Consider the following 19,935-nt stretch of genomic DNA (forward strand, 5'->3'; position numbering starts at 1 on the left):
AAATACACATTAACTATCTACTGTTTTGCCCAGGTTCGAGTGATTCCATTGGAGCTCCAGAGACTGTTTGCCCACCTACTGCTAGTGGACCAGCAGAGTGCCTCAACAACCCAACTCACTGACAGCTTTGGCTGGAAAAACAATGAGGTCTGTAACGATCAAAATACACAATGAGTGTATTGTATACAAGCTACTGAGGACTTTCTGCCTGTTCCTGAAAACCATAATTATTGTGGTTCTTAAACCTTGTGTGTTTAGGAGACTAACCAGCATGACGTGCAGGAGTTGAACCGGATTCTTTTCAGTGCTCTGGAGCACTCCTTGGTGGACACCAGTGGCAGCAGTCTGATCCACAGACTCTACCACGGGACCATTGTCAACAACATAGTCTGCAGTGAGTGTGGCAATGTCAGCCAGAGACAGGTATGTGTAAATGTATGCTTCAATATTATTATTGTGCAGGTGTTTTTAATCCAAGATAGCGGTTCAACCAGTTCATCAAAATTGAGTTTTAGATACATTTCATTAAGGGGAAGGTGGTGCTATCTTGCTCAAGGATGTGTACAGGTAGCCTGCTGGCATTGGGGACTAGACCTGGTACCTTTCGGCTGGGGGTCAGTCACTCAAACAACTAGACTATCCAACCCCAGTAAAATTTTTCCAAATGCAATATACTATTGATAATTCAGCAGATGCTTTGAAGACTATTTGGTTATTAAAGGATCACCCCTTGTGATGGACCATGATGGTTTTTAAGGAAGCCCAATGGATAAGGCATGGTAGTTATAGAAGCCAACTATCCATTCCTTGATTGGACCCCAAGCTAGGAAGACTAGCTAGTGGTCAAGCTAATTTGGATCCTCATAATAGACTAATGTAATAATTTGTTTCCACATGATTCAATTATACCCATTGGAGTGCCTATGGGGCACATTGGGCACTGAAAAATAATTAGTACCCAGTTACTTACCGTTAATTCTTTATGTCTTTGATCCCATCAGGAAGACTTTCTGGACTTAACTGCTTGTGTGTGTGGTATGGGCAGCCTAGAGAATGCACTTTGGGCCATGTTTGTGGAGGAAGAGATGTTTGAGGGCAACAACCTGTACCGATGTGCCAAATGTGATGGACTAGTAACTGCGGCCAAGGTCAGTCTCAACGCAATGCCTCCCTCACATATTTCACACTGTTAATAAAGCCAAAAAACGCAAATTGCCATGTTGTGCTCTGGGTTGTGTTTTTGAGTCTTACTATTAAGTAATTCACATGTTACCACATTGATTTACAGTGTTTACAGTTGGGTTTTTGTCAAGGATTAAACTGACTAGACATGTCGGCGCTGACTGCTGTGTAGTTTTCTTATGACTATTTAGTAATTTAGGAGACTTAAGCAACTTAGTGCAAATTCAGATACATGTCATTATGTGTACGCACCAGGCTCAAGGATAGGTACAGGTAGACTGCAGGCTTTATGGTTGAAGCCCGAACCTTTCGGCTTGTAGTCAATCACTGTAAACACTACACTATCCTACCTGACCAAACTGTGTTGCTTTGCCCTGGTTTCAGTCGGCCAAACTGCAGGAGCTTCCTCCCTTCATTACCATGTCCCTGCTGAGGTTCAGCTTTGACTTCGCCAAGTGTGAGCGCTACAAGGAGATGGGGCGCTACACCTTTCCTCTCACCATTAACCTGCGGCCCTTTTGTGAACAGGTATAGGAGACTTTGTTTTTCCCCAAAGTGGAAATTCTGTGGCATTATTTATAACATGGTTGTATGTGTTAATTCAGAGATTTCAGATAGAGTTGATTTAATTTGCGGCTGTGGTTTAGGGATCTTGTTTTTGGAAATCCTACAGGTAGCCTGGGCCTTTTGGTATCAAACACACAACCTTTTTGAACTAGGAGTCCATGCATGAACACTCATTGCTACTAAATATCTAGTCGGTGGTACTTGTAGTCATTCACAGATCTCCTCTGCTCCTCCAACAGATCGATGGAGAGGACGCTGAGTTCACCTACAAGCTATTTTCTGTGATCATCCACAAGGGTGGTTGCTATGGGGGCCATTACCACGCATTCATCAGGGATATCGACCAGCTTGGCAAATGGGAGCCGCCGGTAAGAGGTCCTGAGCAAATCAGCCAAGTACAGCTTTCTTTTGGATAGATTTTTGGATTAGATGTCCTCTGATGTTCAAAATATAAGGCATGAGAATAAGAACAGGGGTCTGCAGTTCATGGGGCCTTTTCTGTGATGAGTGAATCACGTCGTAGCTGTTTTCTTTAGGAGGAAGACTCCAAAAATAAATTCAGGAAGACAGTGAAGACAGTGGAGGAGGTGGAGGAGGTGGAGGAGGTGCCGGAGGTGCCGGAGGTGAAGGAGGTGCAGGAGGTGAAGGAGCTGCAGGAGCCCAAACTGGATGTTGAGGACCCTCTTTGTCTGCTCACAGCTGTCATATCCCAGGTAAAGCACAACTGAAATCCCAGCCTGGTTCTGTTGGCTGGATATAGAGTTCAAACATAAGCATGCTCATCGGTTTGTCCTCTGGTTCTAATGCTTTGCACTAGGAGCCGTTGAAGAGTGTGTTGCTGGACCAGTTGGGACAGAAGCTACTGGACAAGACGGGATCTTCCTGGGGCAAAAAGTTTAGAAAACATCATGGCCCCATAGGCAAGGTGTGGGGCATTTATAATGTTAAGGAATCATATTTTACTTTTTAAGCATGCGTTAATTAATAATTTATACTGTATAATAATACTAATGAAGGAGTAATATGAGTAATAATATCACGCGAGTTTAACAACAGAATATTATATTAAAATGAGAACATAAAATAATGAATGTATTTAATTATTCCTTAATACATTGATAGAATAAAGTATTTGAAACCTTTTTAATGTTTTATTATGTAACTATTAAACGCAACATGATCTTTTCTACTGTGACAGTTCCTGCAGTCCCACAGCGACGTGTTCATGTTGGTGTCTAATGGCACCAGGGTAGCCCTGAAGTCAAACCAACCCAGCACTGCCGGCTCCAGCCCAGCAGAACCCACCCCTCTCGCCAAGCCGTCCCCCGCTCCTCAACCAGGGACTCCTCCAGAACCAGAGCACAACCCAGGGCCCGAACCAGAGGTATTCTAGGAGAGATGTTGAGATAATGAAGCTGAAACATTGGGCGACGCGGTGGCACTGCTGGGTTAGTATCGATGCGTCACACAGCAAGAAGCTCCAGGAGTTTCTCTATGTAGGGTCCCTAGTAATGTACCTTGAAAGACATACAGGTCAGGGTGCTTGCCGTAGCCTACCAGCTTTGGGTCCTAATGGGGTAATACTTGACATGTTACACTGACTAAGATTGTCAGTGTACTAGCATTGGAGTGGATACGGTATATTTGGGTGCTTTAAATGTGTGTCAGAATACTTGGAACATGCTTAGCAACCTAATATGCTAAGCATTGTAGGAATTGGCATGTTAGGGTACTAGGTCTGTGAGGATGCTTAGCTTGTCAGGATGCCGTTCTCGGTGCTGCTCTTCACCAGCTTCCCAACAGCATGCCGTTAAGCAGAGTGTTCTCCTTCCTGCAGGGTGACCACTGGTTTGACCTCAACGACTCCACAGTGACCTCCATCAGGGAGTCTGACATAGAAAGACAGTTCCAGGGCAAAGAGAGCGCCTACATGTTGTTTTATAGGAAGGTCCAGCTGCCCAGGCCATCAGAAGGTAAGGACTATGTATATATATATTTCTATGTACCTGAAGTATATATAGATGTCAAGGTTTGCCGCAAAAAATGTGTAAGTTACTGCACCCTTTTGAATAAATCATTTTTATACTGCACTCGCAGTAGATGGTAGTTCTATCTAACGTCTAGTATTGTTATTAATATGTATCTAGAGAGGGACGGGAGTTTTTTTGTGTGGGGCCGCGGACGACCACTGACTGTTCTTGAATGTGGTAATATTCTGTAAAGTTTGGTGAGGATGTAATGCTTGTATGCATTCTCAGCCTTCAGGAACCCTCTGTATAAAGTACCTCCTCACCTGGTGCAGATGGCCGCAGAAGAGAACCTCAACCTGCAGCGAAGACGGTACGCTCGCTTGCTCACTCACTGAGAAACTCACTCACTCAGACACTACTCACTCATGCAGTCACACACTCGCTCACTCACGCCCTCACCGGGCCAGGACAGTTGAACTGTATCTGGATCTTTGTTGTGATTGGATTGATCATCAGTGTTTTAAACCCTACGACAGCGAAACGTTCGAGAACTCCAGCAACAGTGTGGAGCTGCGCCTGCACCTGGCACCCTCCTATAGGCTGGAGAACGGGGCTCTTCAGCCAATGAGCATCCACCAGGAGGGAGTCACACCTCTCAGCTTTGACCGCAGGAAAACGGTTGGAGACCTGCGATTATCTGTCTACCAGGTACAAGGACCGGCCAACAAAATCGGTCTAGAAATTTTACACCAGTATTTGGTGGTTGAAGATTTTCAGTTGTCGATTAATTCTAATTTTAAACATACACGTCAATATTATTTTTCATCATCGTGGTCATCTTGTGTTTACAGCTGCTGAATTAGTGACATTTTGTCCTTGTCTTGTGTCTGTTTGTGTTTAGATGCTGGAGCTTTGGGAAGGGGACATGGCCTTGACCGTGGCCAAGAGCCTCCCTGCAGGTCTACACCTCTACAACACGCTAACAGGTGGACCTCCAGCCATCACGTGCACACTACAGCTCATTTAATGTTCACCACTACTGTTCTCAAAGGACATAATTGGTAACAATCACCAATCAAAAAAGGGGAATGGCAAATCTCCCAAACCCCAATGAAAATACGAATAGTTTTATTGTTACTATTTTGCCAATTTTACCCAGGCCTCACCCAAAACAATCTATCGTTGGAACTTTGTGAGTGATTACACTGTTAAAAACATGATTGCTCGCCTCCTTTTTTGCTGTTAAGTAATAAAGGAGACTTAAACCACCTACAGCCAGCCTATTCAGATTCGGCTAGGATTCAATCCTCCTAACCACTTCTCTATCCTACCTATCAAACCCTTTGCGTTGCTTTGCTTCCTCCCTTCATGACCATGTCACTGCCGAGGCTCATGTCACTTGCTGCTTTGACTTCGCCAAGTGTACCTAAACATCATGGAATCTGTCATCTATACCATAAGCTTAAATATGCAGCGTCAACCTCTTGTTCCAGATGACGGCATCTCTCTGTACAGCGCGGGCATCGTCACCAACTCTGACTTGTTTGTGTGGAACGGCAGAGAGGTGAGTCAGACACACTTCTAGCAAAAAAAAAAAATCAACCTCCATGCTCGCTCTAGCCAGGATCCAAATTGGCTGATGCTTCTCCTGGCCTTCCCTTGGTTCCTTCAGGTGAGCGGGGCACCTGTCCTCACGGGGGCCGAGTGGGAGCCGGTGCTGCTGACCGTTGTCAGGCCCTATCTCGGGGACGACGGCGACGACGGGGGAGGAGGGAGGGTGGAGGAGAAGGAAGGTGACGCAGCACCTGGGGAGGCCCCTGGTGCGGGGATGGAGAATGGGGGGCCCGGGCTCATCAAGGAGACCAGGGGCTTTGCGTGCGGGGCCACCCTCGGGGAGGTCCGGGAGGCTCTCGGCGAGCCCCAGGAGAGCATGCTGTGCCAGGTGCAGGCGGCGGGGAAGGGGGGAGGTGCAGGAGGAGTGGAAGGCCAAGGCGGGGGTGCCAGTGGCTGGAAGGTGTTCCCTCCCGCGGACTTGCAGCGGACACTGAAGGAGCTGTCTCTGAAGGACGGGGACAAGCTGCTGGTCCTGGAGCCCCAGAGCTTCGACAGCAGGTGATTGGCTGCTGGGAGCCACTTGTGATAAAGCGTACATGTCATCATTTAGAATCGTTTACCCTTAATGACTTACAGGGGAAACTTTAAAATATCAAACCGTACGATCAAGCATTGGAGTACCTTAATCAATGCACTACGACTTTTTTCTATTTTTATGAATTTTAATCAATTACTATTGGGAGTGTGCTGGTTCTCTTGATGTGTGTCCGTAACTTAGTTATTTTGTTTGTTTTTATTTTTTTCAGTTTGTTCAGTCTGAGTGGGGAACTGGTTACCGTGACGACGCCATCCGACTGCCGCTGGCTGCTCGTGGAGTTCCGACCGCACAGAGGAGGAGGAGGGGGAGGAGAGGGAGGAGGGGACGGCGTGGGAGAGGAGGAGAGGAAGAGTGCCAAAGTCCCTGCTTCAGGGATCATGGTGATTCAGAAACTAATTGAAAGGATCTTCAAATCTAAATTATTCAAGTTTTTCATTAACGTTTACTTTTGATTGTATGTGTCTGTGTAGTCTATAGGGGAGGTGAAACAGAGGGCAATAGAGGAGTTGCACCTAAAGGATCAATTATCAGGCAAGAAACGGTTTATTCGATACAATCTAGCATATTTGATTCAAAATAACCTATTACTATTACGTGTTGTCATATTGTTATTTATAAAAAGCCAATTAAGTTTATGTGTATCTGATTTTTCTAGGTGTTGAGTGTTGCCTCAGACCGATGGACCGAACAGGAAAACATTTGCTTACCCCTGGTGAATATTAACATTTCTACCTACACTTTAAGGAAAACCAATCGACCTTGATTAGGAAACATAAACTTTCACGCTGCATTAATCCGCTGAGAACATTTAATTATTAATGCTCATTGAACCGTTGTGTTTGACAGTTTGTGAGGAGTTGAGCGTTCGGGATGCGGGTGTGCGCCTGATGACCACACTCATCCTGTGTCTTGGAAAAGCCCCCACGACCACACAGGTGGACCAATAAGATCTGTCGTCAAAAAACGAGTCTCAAAATGCTGTCGGTTTCTGTAACTTAAGAAGTGCACCATTAAGTTTCATTTATTTCATTGTCGCAGCTGTTTTTGCACTACTCTTTGGGAACGGCGCCCTCTGCTGGCATGGAAATGGACATCATCGTGGAGCAGACTTGCACTGTGAAAGAGGTGAGTTGGAACTGCGGGATGTGTGTGGGTTGGTTCCCTCTCTTTGTGGTGGGATCTCCTAGGATGTTGTCTAGTCTTTCTTTCCTTGTCCGTTGGTTTATATGTTGTCCTTCTCCTTGTTAAAATGTTATTTTTCATCATTTGCTTGGCAGTGTCTCAAAGCAATGCTGGAAGCTATCGGACTGGAAGGTACTCCTCTTTTTGCTGTTTGACCGGCTTAATTAATGCAGTCTTAAAGTGCTATTTGTAATGGGCTTATTTCTTGCCTTGTTGAACTGTATAGGGTATTTTTGTTGACACTTTGTGATACTCCTTACGAATAATATAGATTATTATGCATTTATGTTTCAATATATTTACATGGGCTTTTCAGCCTTTATGGACATGACAGTGGGTTGAACAAGACAGGGAATGACACGAGCACGGGTTGGTATCGAACCTGGGACACTACAAGGTGTCTCGCCTACATGGTTAGCACACTAGCTATAATTATATATAATATAAATAATATCTATATATAATTTATCATTGATAATAATCATAACCATATTCATATAATTTAGTATTTTGACGGACGATTTACAGTGTTTCCATCCACTGATCTTTCCGCCGTGTTTGTTTCCAGGCGACAGTTGGCATTTAAGGATCCTCGACTGGTGTGACGAGGTCGGGGAACCGCTCATGAACGAGGTCAGTATCACTGGGTCTATCTTGGTCGCACCATTTTAGTGTGTTTGCCTGATGGAAACAACAACAAGCTTAATCTTTTAGTTCACTCACTATGAAAAATCCATGCCAATGGAATAAGAAGATGCAAATTATATCTATTAGGTTACCTATCTATTATCAAGTGCAGATGCTTTTTGCAGTTCTGCAAATCCTTCGTTATGGTTCTTGTACATATTTACATTTTTAGTCATACTTTTTGTGTTTTATATCGTTGCCTTGAATGTGTTTATTCAAAATAATATTTTCCTCATAGCAACGATGAATTACTCTTGGTGTGTTCCTCTTCCTCAGGATGCTCCTCTGTCAGAGCTGAACATCAGCTGTGGAGATACCCTGGTTATCACACAGGGACAACTGCCCCCCAAGGTAACTTCGATTTGATGTTCTTACTTTACTGACGGTTTATTCAAGGCCTCTCTATTACTATTTAGCCATTTTGCACTTTTATCCAAAGTGACCTGCAGTGAATTCAGACGTGTTCATGAATGAGAAGAAAGGGGTTAAGCATCTTTCTGAAGGATTCCTACAGGTAAACTTCAGGCATTAGGGTAAGTCTAACTACTATCCTCTTCTCCTCTCTCTCTTTCCCCTCCGGCTCAGGGCTACCTCAACCTATCCGTATGGCTGCTTCTTGATGCCGAGAGCGATGTTGTTTCTTATACGGATGGTGACTCTAACCACACAAACAAAGGCTCATCAGAGGACGTGAATGCATGTGAGCTCAGCAGATTCCTCATTGTGTCGTTCTTCGGTGTTCATCGGTTGTTCATGATGTTAATCTGTCTCTGTGTGTGTGTGTGTGTGTGTGTGTGTGTGTGTGTGTGTGTGTGTGTGTGTGTGTGTGTGTGTGTGTGTGTGTGTGTGTGTGTGTGTGTGTGTGTGTGTGTGTGTGTGTGTGTGTGTGTGTGTGGTTGCTAGCTGGTGTTCCAGGGGCCACACTGAGAGCCTTGGGAAAGGTTGAAATACCAGATGAAGCCACACTGGAGGACCTTAAAATACAGGTAGAGATTACGGAGGAAGGGGGAGAGAGAGCGTGACTGGGAGAAGAAGAGAGAGTATGTGTGTACATTTAAATTGACATTATTTAGCATGTGTATAAATGATCAACCTGCAGTACAGAGTCCCATTGTGATACAAGTGGTACTCTATCAATTACAGACAAGAACCTTTGAAAACATTTAAAAAGTTTGGAAAGGTTTATTTGGGGTTTTGTAGTTTGTCTTGCTGTTTTTGACCAGATTCAAAAACAAGGATTATTTCATGGTTAATATGCCACGTTAAGGGAGCAAAGGGCAAGCTTTAGGTTGGAGCAGTACGACTCCAAAGTTCTCCTGCTGGAGGCACGAAAGTGATGAACTCAGCCCATCAGAACCAAATCTCACCGTGGTGTTTGTGCTGTTGTTGTGTTGACGATATCAGGTGATGACACTGCCCGGCCTGCAGAGTGTGTGTGTTCCCACCCCGGCCTTCCTGCGTCTCTGGCAGCTAGAGGAGCGGAGGCCTGTGCGCATCCACAGAGGACAACAGCTCACACTCAGGTCACGCACACACACACACACACACACACACACACACACACACACACACACACACACACACACACACACACACACACACACACACACACACACACACACACACACACACACACACACACACCCCTCACGCATGCAAAATACAAATGTGAGTGAATATCAGCCAATGTTGTAGGTTCTGTTTGTTAAGTGTTTGTAAGTGTATTTTAACCTGTGCTGAATGCCCTCTTGGCTCTTGAAAAAAGAGATTTCAAATCTCTCTTTGTTATCTATCTGGATAAATAAAGGTTAAATAAATAGTAATACGCACACGCGTACCACACACATGCAAATACCACCAACTCAATCTTACATGCACACCGGCGCACACACACACACAGAGATACCGCACACATGCAAAATTTGAATGCGAGTGTGAAGCAGATCCCTGAGTAGGTAATCACTGTTGTTGGGTGCCAGGGTGCTGTCATGTTGTGATGGACTTGGTGGGTTACCGCAACATTACAACATACAATACACGCCGATCCAGCATCGCGATCCACTATCCAAAAGTAAATCTATTTCTGCCCCTGGAGAAGAATGCAATTGCCAATTGCATTTTTGGCCATTGCCGAAAGTGCTTCATCTCCAAAAGCATGCAGCGTCAACAGCTGTGTCCCTTGTTCTCTCCTCCCTTCAGGAAGCTGAAGGTGACTGGCGGTGCAGAGCTCTGTGTGCAGCGCCTGCTCAGCGAGGAGGACCTCGGGTAAGTCGCACCGCAGTGTCTAGGTGAGCCGCCGAGCCACAAGACGTCATAGATAACACCCCGTCAGGAATAACCAATAGGGTCGCAGGTCATTATCGAATACCTCAGAACACAAATCAATCATCCTTTCCTTCGCCCTGCACCTCCTCCATGACTTAATGCCACTTGTCCTCCATCTCCACCCCCTCCTCCTCCTCCTCCTCCACCCCCTCCTCCTCCACCCCTCCCCCCCCTCCCTCCACCTCCTCCTCCACCCCCTCCTCCTCCTCCTCCACCACCCCCTCCTCCTCCACCCCTCCCCCCCCTCCCTCCACCTCCTCCTCCACCCCCTCCTCCTCCTCCTCCTCCTCGGCCAGTCTGAAGGAGGTGTTACTGCGTGTCCAGATGGCGGTGCCGGGCGAGGGCCGCTACTACCCGGCGGAGGAGCTGGTGTGGAACGCCTCGCGGGACTCCTCCCCGGGCTCCCTGCGCTCCACGCTGGCGGCCCGCTACGGCCTGTCCCCCGACGCCCTGCTGCTGGCCAAGCAGCACCCGGACAAGCACGCCTGGGACGCCATCACCAGCTGGGTACACTTGACGGTTTAGGGAGGGTGGGAGGGAGTTGGGGTCAGGGGGGGGGGGGGGGGGGGTTGACGGTGCATGTTTGCATGGTTTTGCAATATAGAAACGTCCATGGATCCAGGGAAAGGAGGAGGAAAACTCGGTTGTTGGGATCGCAATGAAGGTGCGTTATTTTATTATGGAAGGTTGTCCATTGAGGTTGGACAGTGACTGTAAACTAGAGAGAGATAAATATGAGGGGAAAGCTTTAGTAAGGGCGATTTCCGTTTAGCACACCCTTGTTGACCCTGGCAAGAATGTGTTAGATTTAGCTTACAGTTGAAAGCCCCAAACTGGGCATTGTTGAGGGGGAGCTCACACCCCATTAGAGATCAAAGGGAACCTCTGGTCTTGTGTTGACAGAGCCAGCAGACGTCCAAGAGGAAAAAGAAGAAGAAGACAGAGTCCCTGCTCGGAGCGCCGTTCCACCTCAAAGATGGAGACATGATCGGAATCAAGGTACCGGGGAGGAAATCCAGAGCAACGCCTGTTCTCTTACAGGCTGTGTCTTATTGGAGCTGGTATTCTGTAATGTTAAATCTATTCCATCTGACCAACTGGGTAACATTGGAGCAGACTTTGAGCAAGAATTGAGTGACACTTAGCGTTTAGCTCCTCTTTCCGAAGAGACGACCTCCTGTTCTCAATTCCAATGCGTTGTCTACATTCCTGTATAACACATGATGCTGTGTGTTGTGTTGCTGCGGGGCAGAACCTGCTGGTTGACAGCAGCCGGGACTTCTGCACCCTCGAGGACCTGCAGGGCCAGCAGAGGCTGAGAGAGGAGGAGGAACAACGCAGGAAAGGGTGGGAACCGTCCTCCCTTTTGGCCTCTTGCATTCAGTTTACAACTCGTGTGGGGATAAAAAGGGATACGCCAAGACATCTGTACATTCTTGATATCCTGTCTTACCCAGGGTTGTCTTTATTCCAAGTTCATTATCATGCATCCCGAAGGGGAGTTCACTGGGTTCACATCCCCATTCTAGACGAACAATGATGAATTTGGAATTATAGAGCTAATCTGAATCTGGGAAAGACTAATCATTTGTAAATGCTAATTTACAGATTTCTCTTTTTTTTATGATTTAAAGATTAATGGAGGCATTTTGCAAAATCTCACCGTTAATCTCATTCCTAAATCTTTCATTGCAGAGGAGCGAGTTGTGCAGCGGGAGTGGAGAACAAGGCTTCCTGTAAGGGCAGAAGGCCCGAGGTGGCCCTGTCCATCAACGTTGGGACATTCCGGTAGCCCCGACTACCTGACGGATGTCAAAACAAATGACTCGTAATGCTACTACTTCTACTACTACCTGTAATATCATGCTTACTAGAAAAAGAGTATCTGGGACTTTCTACCCACAGGATTATCTCACTCAACCTCAATCTTGTGCCAAAAAAGATTGAATCTGTTTCCTTTCCAATACACATGGGTTTATCCCCTCCCAAAAAACTGAAATGGTCATCCGATTAGGGGACTTAGGGATTCTTAACGGAATTGTTTCTGTACAATCTGCTTTGCTGTGCGTTTTGATCTGCATTACGTCTATGCAACATCTCTGTTTCCGAAAGAGGCCATTTACCTTTTCTTTCTTTTTTTACTTACGACCTAAATTCTACTGTCTGCCGGTTGACTTACAAACAGTTTGATGCCATTTTATTTTCCATGAGTTCTACTGAAATCTGCATTTTCACTTTTTTTTTTGAGTAATGTGCCTGAAACATTAGCCACAGGGGATTTTTTTGTTTTTTTTATGCATTGGTCACTATATATCAGTACAATTATGAGTGTCATATTCACACTAGTGACCACTTAGCTTGGTAACCCTTTTTTTGTTCTTTTACTCTGGACTTAACAATTCTTGTTCTGTGGCTCTACTGTACTAACTCACGCCGGTCATGGAGTTTGACATTACCATGGAGAGGCTCATCAGTCTTCCCTACTCCACTCTACCTCTCTCTCTTTATCTCTACCTCTGCATCCCTACTCTTGGTCCATTTCTCTATTGCTGTTCAGGTGTTTATTTTGGCCTCTCCCGGTATTTAAACATTGAGCCACTTTTAGTAATTTGGCAATAAATGTGGAGTAACCCTTACGATATATAAATAATTGGCTGCTGTGCGGATAACCCCATTTGAACTATTTAACGGTTGGATGGAGTTGCAGTTAAATTTGAGGGATAGATGTAGGCTATATTTATTTCAAATCCCTTGACTGCGATCACTGACTGAAATCAAAGCAGAAAATCTAGACTTTAATATCATTCAGTTGTCTTTAAACTAAGATATAAGTTTGATTAACAAAAAATATGTTTAATAATAATAATAATACCTGGTAACTTTGGATGAATGCCTTTATCGGCCCTGTATCAGATTTATACTACATTTATGCTCAATGCTGTTTTTCGACCTACACTTGGAAAAATGGGATATTGAGGTAATTCAGTGCACAATTCTTTAAGTGTACATTGCATGCACCATTACCCGCATTTCAGGGAATAAATGTAATCCATTGATTCGTTATTTTAATTTACTTAGCCTATGACATGTCATGAACTACAGTTGAAAAGAAAAAAAAGGTTATTCGGGACTTTGTATCCTTTGGCACAAATGATTTTTTATTTCTCGTCTGGCATGAAGTGCCAAGTATTTAGCCTACTTGAGACTTAACTTTGCCAGTTTTGTTTGGAGGCGAATGCAGGGAAACGAGGTAATAACCTATTTTCGAAATAAACAGTATTGCCACGCAGGGTCATTTGCCATAGATAGGTCGGCAGGATTTTATGTCGAATTTGTTGTGTTAACGATTTATATATATACAATTAAATATATATCAAGATCTTATCTAACGTCGTCAATTGTCTCATTCAGAAATTATTCATTTGCAGTTTCTTAAGAGCGATCTGTGGGGGAAGTAAAGACCTGGCTATTAATTTATTTTATCATTAGCTTTGCCTTTTCATGCAATATGATAAAAAAAAGACCATTGCAGTAAATTGTCATTTAGAAATTACATGGACTATGTGAAATCTTAACATTGATGTGCATTGGCATATACCTCATGCATGCAATACATATCTAATGCAATCGCTATTTCTCACCAACCTTGCAACCAATCAATGGTCATCGTGTGACACGGGCCGTTGCAGCGACTGGCTGCGGCATATCTCCACCCACTTTACAGGGTTATATTTGCCGGCGAACTCTGCAAAGTGCAGTCCCTAGGGCGTCTATCTATAACATCAGCACTTCACCGTTATCTGAAGCGGACTTATCATATTGCCAAAATGGTTGATGCATTCTGTGCCACATGGAAATTGGTCGATAGTCAGAATTTTGACGAATACATGAAGGAACTTGGTAAGTTGCTCTTATTCTAATATTCAGGTTATTTTTGTATAATAAAGCAAAGAACATTAGTTATATATTTAACTTTGTTTCTGTTTTGTTTTTGTAACTTAAAAAAAAGGATTCGGGACTACTATCAATCTGGATTCTGTCTCCAATGTTGCAAAGTCTCAATCCCAATAGGAGCTGCTATATTTATATCAGCCCTAATTATTTCTTTCTTGACTAGGTGTTGGTTTCGCTACAAGGCAAGTTGGCAATGTGACCAAGCCCACCATTGTAATCAGTCACGAAGATGACAAAGTCGTGGTCAAGACCCAGAGCACCTTCAAGAACACCGAGGTCTCCGGCAAGTTGGGCGAGGAGTTTGACGAGACGACAGCTGACGACCGCAACGTTAAAGTAAGTTCAGTATGAGTTAGTTAGGGCGTTGTTTAGTAAGTTGGTAGCCTTCTTGATTTATTTTTACTCAAATCAAAGTCAAATGTACGTCAATTAAATAAACGAATACAAAGAACTACTACGCCCAGTCATCGATTGAGTAGAAACAGTCATTGTTCTTATTATTTATTTTTTAATGCGTGGCTCTGCTTTCAGTCTACCTTTACAATGGAGGGAGACAACCTCGTGCAAGTGCAGAAGTGGGATGGGAAGGAGACTAAGTTCGTCCGAGAACTCAAGGACGGGAAGATGGTGATGGTGAGTGAATTGCTGATGAGGCTACAGTCTTGTGTCCCGTTACAAAGGCCGACCCCTGCTGGGACAGTGGGTCATTGAGGACATTAGGCCATTGAGGCCACTGCATCAAGCCAATGCATCAATAAAATCATTGAGCATATAAAGGGATATTTGTTATTTATTTATTTATCTACGTACAGATAGCAAATAATGTATTTTCTCATTGAACTAGTTCTCAACATTCACATTTGACAACATTGCTTTTCTCTCTCAGACCCTGACTTTCGGGGGAATCCAGGCTACCCGCACATATGAGAAGGCATAAGATAGACTACCTCACAACCAGGGATGTCGCCCGAGCATGGGAAACCATCAACCAATTTGTTTTTGACTGTATGCAAAAATGTGCACCTGATTGTTTTTTTAACATGAAACAAATGTATTGGAAACTCATCTTTTTTGCTAGCAATCCATTAACATGTAATACTGTAATGTTTGTAAAGCTCTTTCAACCATGGTTATCAATAAATTACTTGTATTACTAAACACGTTTTTTTATCATTCTCAATGTTTGGTCAAAAGCTTCTTCTTTGAAAGAGCTGTCCTTTCCACCCGCCCACCCAAACCACGCCACCCCCGCCCCCCCCTCCGCCCCTCTTTTCATAAGAGTTTCTATGCCTTTCCACATTTGTAACCAACTTAAAGAAAGAACAAAGGGGCCCTCTGGGATTGGTTGGCCCTGGTGACAGCTGGGCTGACGGGCCTGGGCCCAGCCAGTCTTGGAGCAGCGAAGTGTATTGAACCCAGTAGCCGGGACCTTGGCCTGGAGTAACCTTCTAGAGAGCCATGGGTGGTTGTTTTACACAAAGAGGGGGGGGTGGGGGGGGAAGAGGGTCGAAAGCAGGGTCGATGATGTAAGCATCCTTGGGATAATCAGATTTGAATTGTGATGTCATTACTTCGAAGCAGCGTTCAATAGCTTGGACAAACGGTTCAAATTTGACAGGTGGCATGACACAGCAGATGTCAGGACGCTAAGCAGTAACGCAAGTTATGAAGATCGATAGGCAGCACAATGGTTCAGCAATAGCATTAAGCAGGAATGGGGTGTGAGTGGTTTACTGTGGTTTACTGTTAACCATATGCTGACGCTTCTTCAAATAATCTCTCTATAGGCCTGCTTATTGCTGAGTCCTGATACAAAGTGTAGCTATCCTGTGACATTGGACTATTGAGGTGCATAGAGCCAATGCATCAATCCAATTAAAGCACATATATAAAAGGAAATCTTTTATTTATTGATTTAGTTTTGTTCTTCAAATTAACATCATACACCATTGGACCAACAGTGTGTATATATTGTGGCTGGCATAGTTATTTCTGCTGCTCATTCTACTACTCATTTATAACAAGTTGTAAAATGTGGCCATTTTACATTTATTTTATTTTCCCCATAACTTACTGTCCTGTACTTACAGTATCTGGGATTAATAGAGAACATCTTATACTTTCTTTTGTGATTCACATGCTGTTTCATGAAGAGCGTTCAACCTAAACCGTTTTATGTAGTCTCATGCAGAGCCTATTTTCTACCACTGTTAAGACTTTTACTTCCATTCATTCTTCCCGGTATCTACTTGTTTTAGGGCCCAAGTCGCAGTGCTCCAGTGCTGCTATGCATGGTGTATTGAGCCTACGGAGCACCGAGACAACAAGTGATCCGTTATTCTCATTTCATTCTCCCGAGTTCCTGGCTGCTATTGAATAAAGACACGGCAGCAGGGGCGACGGCGGCACCAGCACAATACAACTATGGTAACTGGAGTGGAAGTTATTTGGCCATCGGCCCCACTGAATTAATGACCGAAAATATCCCAGTCTCCCGGTACCCTCCATTTCACTGCCAAATGATTTGCATTTGTAATTCACATGACAATGGGGGGCGTGAGAGAAACTTTTAGTCAAATAGAAATAGAAGAATATTTGTACTTGATATTCAACATTTTAACCACATGACACCGATTTATTTATAAAGGTTAATACAATTATGTCGTTTAAATGTCTGGTTGAGCAATTTCATCAGTGGTCAGGCCAATTCCCAGATGGACAGGGAGATTATCCTTTGTCTGGAAACTGTGTCAGTGTTAGTAGCTGACCTTGAGTAACCACTATCTCTGGCCTAATGAGGGAACCCAAAAGACTAGCCCTTTATCTGTGGCATATTCTCACTCTCTCTGGCAATATGCCAGAATCCCAAATAATGCATAGGAATAGTAAGTCATTATTGAAGTGCATTGAATCATGATAATGTGTTATAATGTGATTCAGCTATTAAAAATGTATACAATTAATAATTTAAACAGGCCACAGTCCGAACCATCTCACTAATATAATAGCAGGCCTGTCGCACCAGTTACTCATGTGCGCATGCGCCAAGCAGCCTGCAGCTCACACACACAAAGCAGGCGCAAACGCATACATACACCGCAAGAACGCACATACACACCGCATACACACACCGCACACACATGCGCACGAACATACATGGAAACGCACACACACACACGCGCGCACTCACCGCACATCAAGACAAATGCAGCGACACATACACGGAAGCGCACGCACACACACACACGCACGCGCACACACCGTACGTCAAGTCAAAGGCAGCGACACACTCGTTGAGCTAAGACGTTTTGTTTTTAAACATAACTGCTACACCATCAATAAACGCGCCCAGGTAAGAGCACGTACGCACACACCAAAGTGACACAATCGCCCAGGTAAGACGTTATGTTTTTAAACATAACGGCTCCGCCGTTGACAAACTCTCCCAGTTAACACGTTCTATCTATAGACTGTAGAAATTGCGATAATATAACCTTAAATTCAAACATCGCACCGACCGGCATATCAACACAAAAGTCACGTGATCTTAAAGAGACAATGTCCCTATAACACAGAACGAAAACATGTCATTGACACAGTATGGTGAATTATGTCTATAAGGTCCCCCACGAGACTACACTTTGTTGCTAAAATGTAATATTACTCCTCTCCTTGAGCCTCCCCAAATGTCTTGCGATATTGATATCCTCCCCTCCCCCTGCGGACTGTTTTAGTTGTTTTATTTTCCTCATGTTTTGTGTGTATGCTATTTGTGACTGTAGGCTACTGCTGCCTGTCTTGGCCAGGACACTGGAAGAGATGTTTAATCTCAATGATGATTATTATTTTCAACCAACCAATAGTAGTTGCCTTGCATTCTAAAATTTCAACATAATTTTCAGCTCTGAATAACAGTAAAAGCTATTTAACAATTGATTTGCATACATTTCCATTGAACTTTACCCTGTTAGCATAAATTGACTAATTCTATAAGGTAATCAAATGCTCACACACTAGCTGCTTTCAGACACGCGTGCATGGGCCGTATGTGTGAACAACATATCCTGACATTTGTACCCTGAAAATCTCCTGAATTATACTACCCCTGAGGTAGTATTTTCTCTGTAGGAAATGTAAATTACCTTATGTGTGAATGAGGAGTAGAAAGTCGGTATTTCTCACACAACTTCAGTGGGCATGTTGATGACGCTTCTGCATGTCATTTAGTGCCCCCCTAAATGATAATCAGCCTGTTGCCTTTTGTTCACTGAATGGTTAAAAAACATTTTAATGTTGCCACTGCTTTTAAGAGTCATTTGTGGAGAACGAATGTTATAAATGTTATGAATGTTGTAAAATTATAGGCAAAATGTTATAATATAATGCGCTCAGAAATTTGTTACATTATCGACTGGGGTTTCCACATTATTGCTATGGGTTTAATTACAAGAGGTTGAGCGCACGCAACGCACGTGCGGAAACTCTAGTTCCTTAATGGTTAGGAGGATACAATTCATACTGTATGTAGAATATTCAGACAGTGTTGGTAAACTATGAATTCTGTGATCAGTCAGGCGGATCTCAACATACAGGGAAAAAGATAAATGGTATTCTGAATATTTGTTTATATTTTGTAAACATATCAACAGTGATATTCTGATCATTCGGCAATTCATGTGTACTGGGAGCATGACTCTCAAACTAATTGCTTAAGCTTTAATACCATAAATCACATCGCTTAGATATTAACATGTGAGTGACAGTAAGAAGCTGAACATTGTTGATATTTATAGTATACTGTAGGAGCAGGAGCAGGTTACAAACAGTGAGCAGTGGGTGGCCTCTGCTCACTGTCCCCCCTCTCTCGGCCTCTCCTCTCTGTCTCTCCTCTCTCTGTCTCTCATCACCCTGTTCCTCCTCTCTCTGTGTTCTGTCTGCGAAACAAAGTATAACGAATAAATAAAGAAAAGCACACAGTGTCTTGTCAAGTATCACTTTAATAGCATTTTGAAGTTTGTAAAAAATCAGTGATTCTAACTTTGCTTTTTTTTTTTTTTTTTTTGCACTCACTTTGAGGTCAGGATCTTTTGCTGGCATTGGCAGGTAGAAGCTTGCTTTTTTGGCCTTTTAGAAATCGCCTTCTCACTGTTTGTCATCTCTCTTTTTCGCCTTTCTTTTCATCCTCTCTCTGTCTCCCATTCTCTTCTCTGGGTCTCTCCTCTCTATTTACTCTGTTCCTCCTCTCTCTGTCTCTCATTGTCCTCTATCTGTCTGTCCTCTATTTTCTCCGTTCCTCCTCTCTCTATCGCCCTGTCGGTTTCTCCTCTCTCTGTTCCTCCTCTCTCTGTTCCCCCTCTCTCTATTCCTCCTCTCTGATCCTCCTCTGTCTGTCTCTCACTCTCTTCTCTCTATTTCTCCTTGCTCTGTTCATCCTCTGCTCTGTCTGCAAAACAAGGTTGAAAATGCCGAAAGGGATCTTCAGCACACCGTATCGTGTAAAGTATCACTTTATAAGCATTTTAAAGTTTGTAACAAATCAGAGTGATTCTAACTTTTCTTATCCTTTTGCTGGCATCGGCAGGAAGAGGCTTGCTTTTTTAGACGTTTTAGAAATCACAGTCTATCCATTTGATCGGAATCTGGACACACTAGTCAACCTTTGACGGATTGAGCTGGCTAGCAAGAGCAAGCCCCATTCTACTAGCCTGGGAACCAGATGAATCTCACAAGCTCATGTTTAATTTTCTCACCAGCTAAGGCAGGGGCGTTGCTAGACCTAGAGTTTTACTGGGGCAAAGGCCCCCAACTGCCAACATTTTTTTTTTTACGTGTGCACAATATGAAATAGATCGATACAGAAGGGTATGTACAAGCTTCAAAATCATTGTCACTGTCATATTGTAGGCTATATTAAAG

The 19,935-nt window shown here is 43.9% G+C and overlaps 2 protein-coding genes across 2 annotated transcripts in view; both read left to right on the forward strand.

The window, feature by feature from the left end:
* usp40 (ubiquitin specific peptidase 40) overlaps window positions 1-13,732 on the forward strand; it is a 14,769-nt gene extending 1,037 nt beyond the window's left edge. Inside the window, exons 3-32 of the mRNA XM_056590968.1 lie at window positions 34-147; window positions 259-423; window positions 1,002-1,148; window positions 1,567-1,710; window positions 1,989-2,117; window positions 2,286-2,462; window positions 2,567-2,674; window positions 2,948-3,133; window positions 3,587-3,722; window positions 4,008-4,089; window positions 4,256-4,427; window positions 4,621-4,705; window positions 5,213-5,283; window positions 5,392-5,831; window positions 6,080-6,251; window positions 6,342-6,402; window positions 6,527-6,583; window positions 6,718-6,806; window positions 6,910-6,996; window positions 7,149-7,185; window positions 7,622-7,686; window positions 8,017-8,091; window positions 8,326-8,440; window positions 8,644-8,726; window positions 9,145-9,263; window positions 9,940-10,005; window positions 10,362-10,572; window positions 10,969-11,064; window positions 11,318-11,412; window positions 11,761-13,732. Of these exons, the coding sequence (XP_056446943.1) occupies window positions 34-147; window positions 259-423; window positions 1,002-1,148; window positions 1,567-1,710; window positions 1,989-2,117; window positions 2,286-2,462; window positions 2,567-2,674; window positions 2,948-3,133; window positions 3,587-3,722; window positions 4,008-4,089; window positions 4,256-4,427; window positions 4,621-4,705; window positions 5,213-5,283; window positions 5,392-5,831; window positions 6,080-6,251; window positions 6,342-6,402; window positions 6,527-6,583; window positions 6,718-6,806; window positions 6,910-6,996; window positions 7,149-7,185; window positions 7,622-7,686; window positions 8,017-8,091; window positions 8,326-8,440; window positions 8,644-8,726; window positions 9,145-9,263; window positions 9,940-10,005; window positions 10,362-10,572; window positions 10,969-11,064; window positions 11,318-11,412; window positions 11,761-11,857 (3,681 nt within the window). The 3' untranslated portion in view covers window positions 11,858-13,732. The remainder of the gene's footprint in view (window positions 1-33; window positions 148-258; window positions 424-1,001; window positions 1,149-1,566; window positions 1,711-1,988; window positions 2,118-2,285; window positions 2,463-2,566; window positions 2,675-2,947; window positions 3,134-3,586; window positions 3,723-4,007; window positions 4,090-4,255; window positions 4,428-4,620; window positions 4,706-5,212; window positions 5,284-5,391; window positions 5,832-6,079; window positions 6,252-6,341; window positions 6,403-6,526; window positions 6,584-6,717; window positions 6,807-6,909; window positions 6,997-7,148; window positions 7,186-7,621; window positions 7,687-8,016; window positions 8,092-8,325; window positions 8,441-8,643; window positions 8,727-9,144; window positions 9,264-9,939; window positions 10,006-10,361; window positions 10,573-10,968; window positions 11,065-11,317; window positions 11,413-11,760) is intronic.
* Window positions 13,733-13,802: 70 nt separating this feature from the next.
* On the forward strand, window positions 13,803-15,178 carry fabp7a (fatty acid binding protein 7, brain, a). Its single transcript, XM_056590969.1, has 4 exons — window positions 13,803-13,965; window positions 14,183-14,355; window positions 14,551-14,652; window positions 14,906-15,178. The coding sequence occupies exons 1-4, from the start codon at window positions 13,893-13,895 to the stop codon at window positions 14,954-14,956; spliced, it is 399 nt and encodes a 132-aa protein (XP_056446944.1). The 5' UTR covers window positions 13,803-13,892; the 3' UTR covers window positions 14,957-15,178.
* Window positions 15,179-19,935: the final 4,757 nt, after the last annotated feature.

The sequence above is a fragment of the Gadus chalcogrammus genome, chromosome 5 (genome assembly GCF_026213295.1).
Source record: "Gadus chalcogrammus isolate NIFS_2021 chromosome 5, NIFS_Gcha_1.0, whole genome shotgun sequence".
NCBI classification, from domain to species: domain Eukaryota; kingdom Metazoa; phylum Chordata; class Actinopteri; order Gadiformes; family Gadidae; genus Gadus; species Gadus chalcogrammus.

Bases quoted from the DNA above. Each gene is read 5' to 3' on its own strand.
- fabp7a (XM_056590969.1), top strand. From the start codon at position 13,893: ATGGTTGATGCATTCTGTGCCACATGGAAATTGGTCGATAGTCAGAAT. The intron at 14,356-14,550 runs GTAAGTTCAGTA...CTCTGCTTTCAG, and splicing joins CTGACGACCGCAACGTTAAA to TCTACCTTTACAATGGAGGG. The intron at 14,653-14,905 runs GTGAGTGAATTG...TTTCTCTCTCAG, and splicing joins AGGACGGGAAGATGGTGATG to ACCCTGACTTTCGGGGGAAT.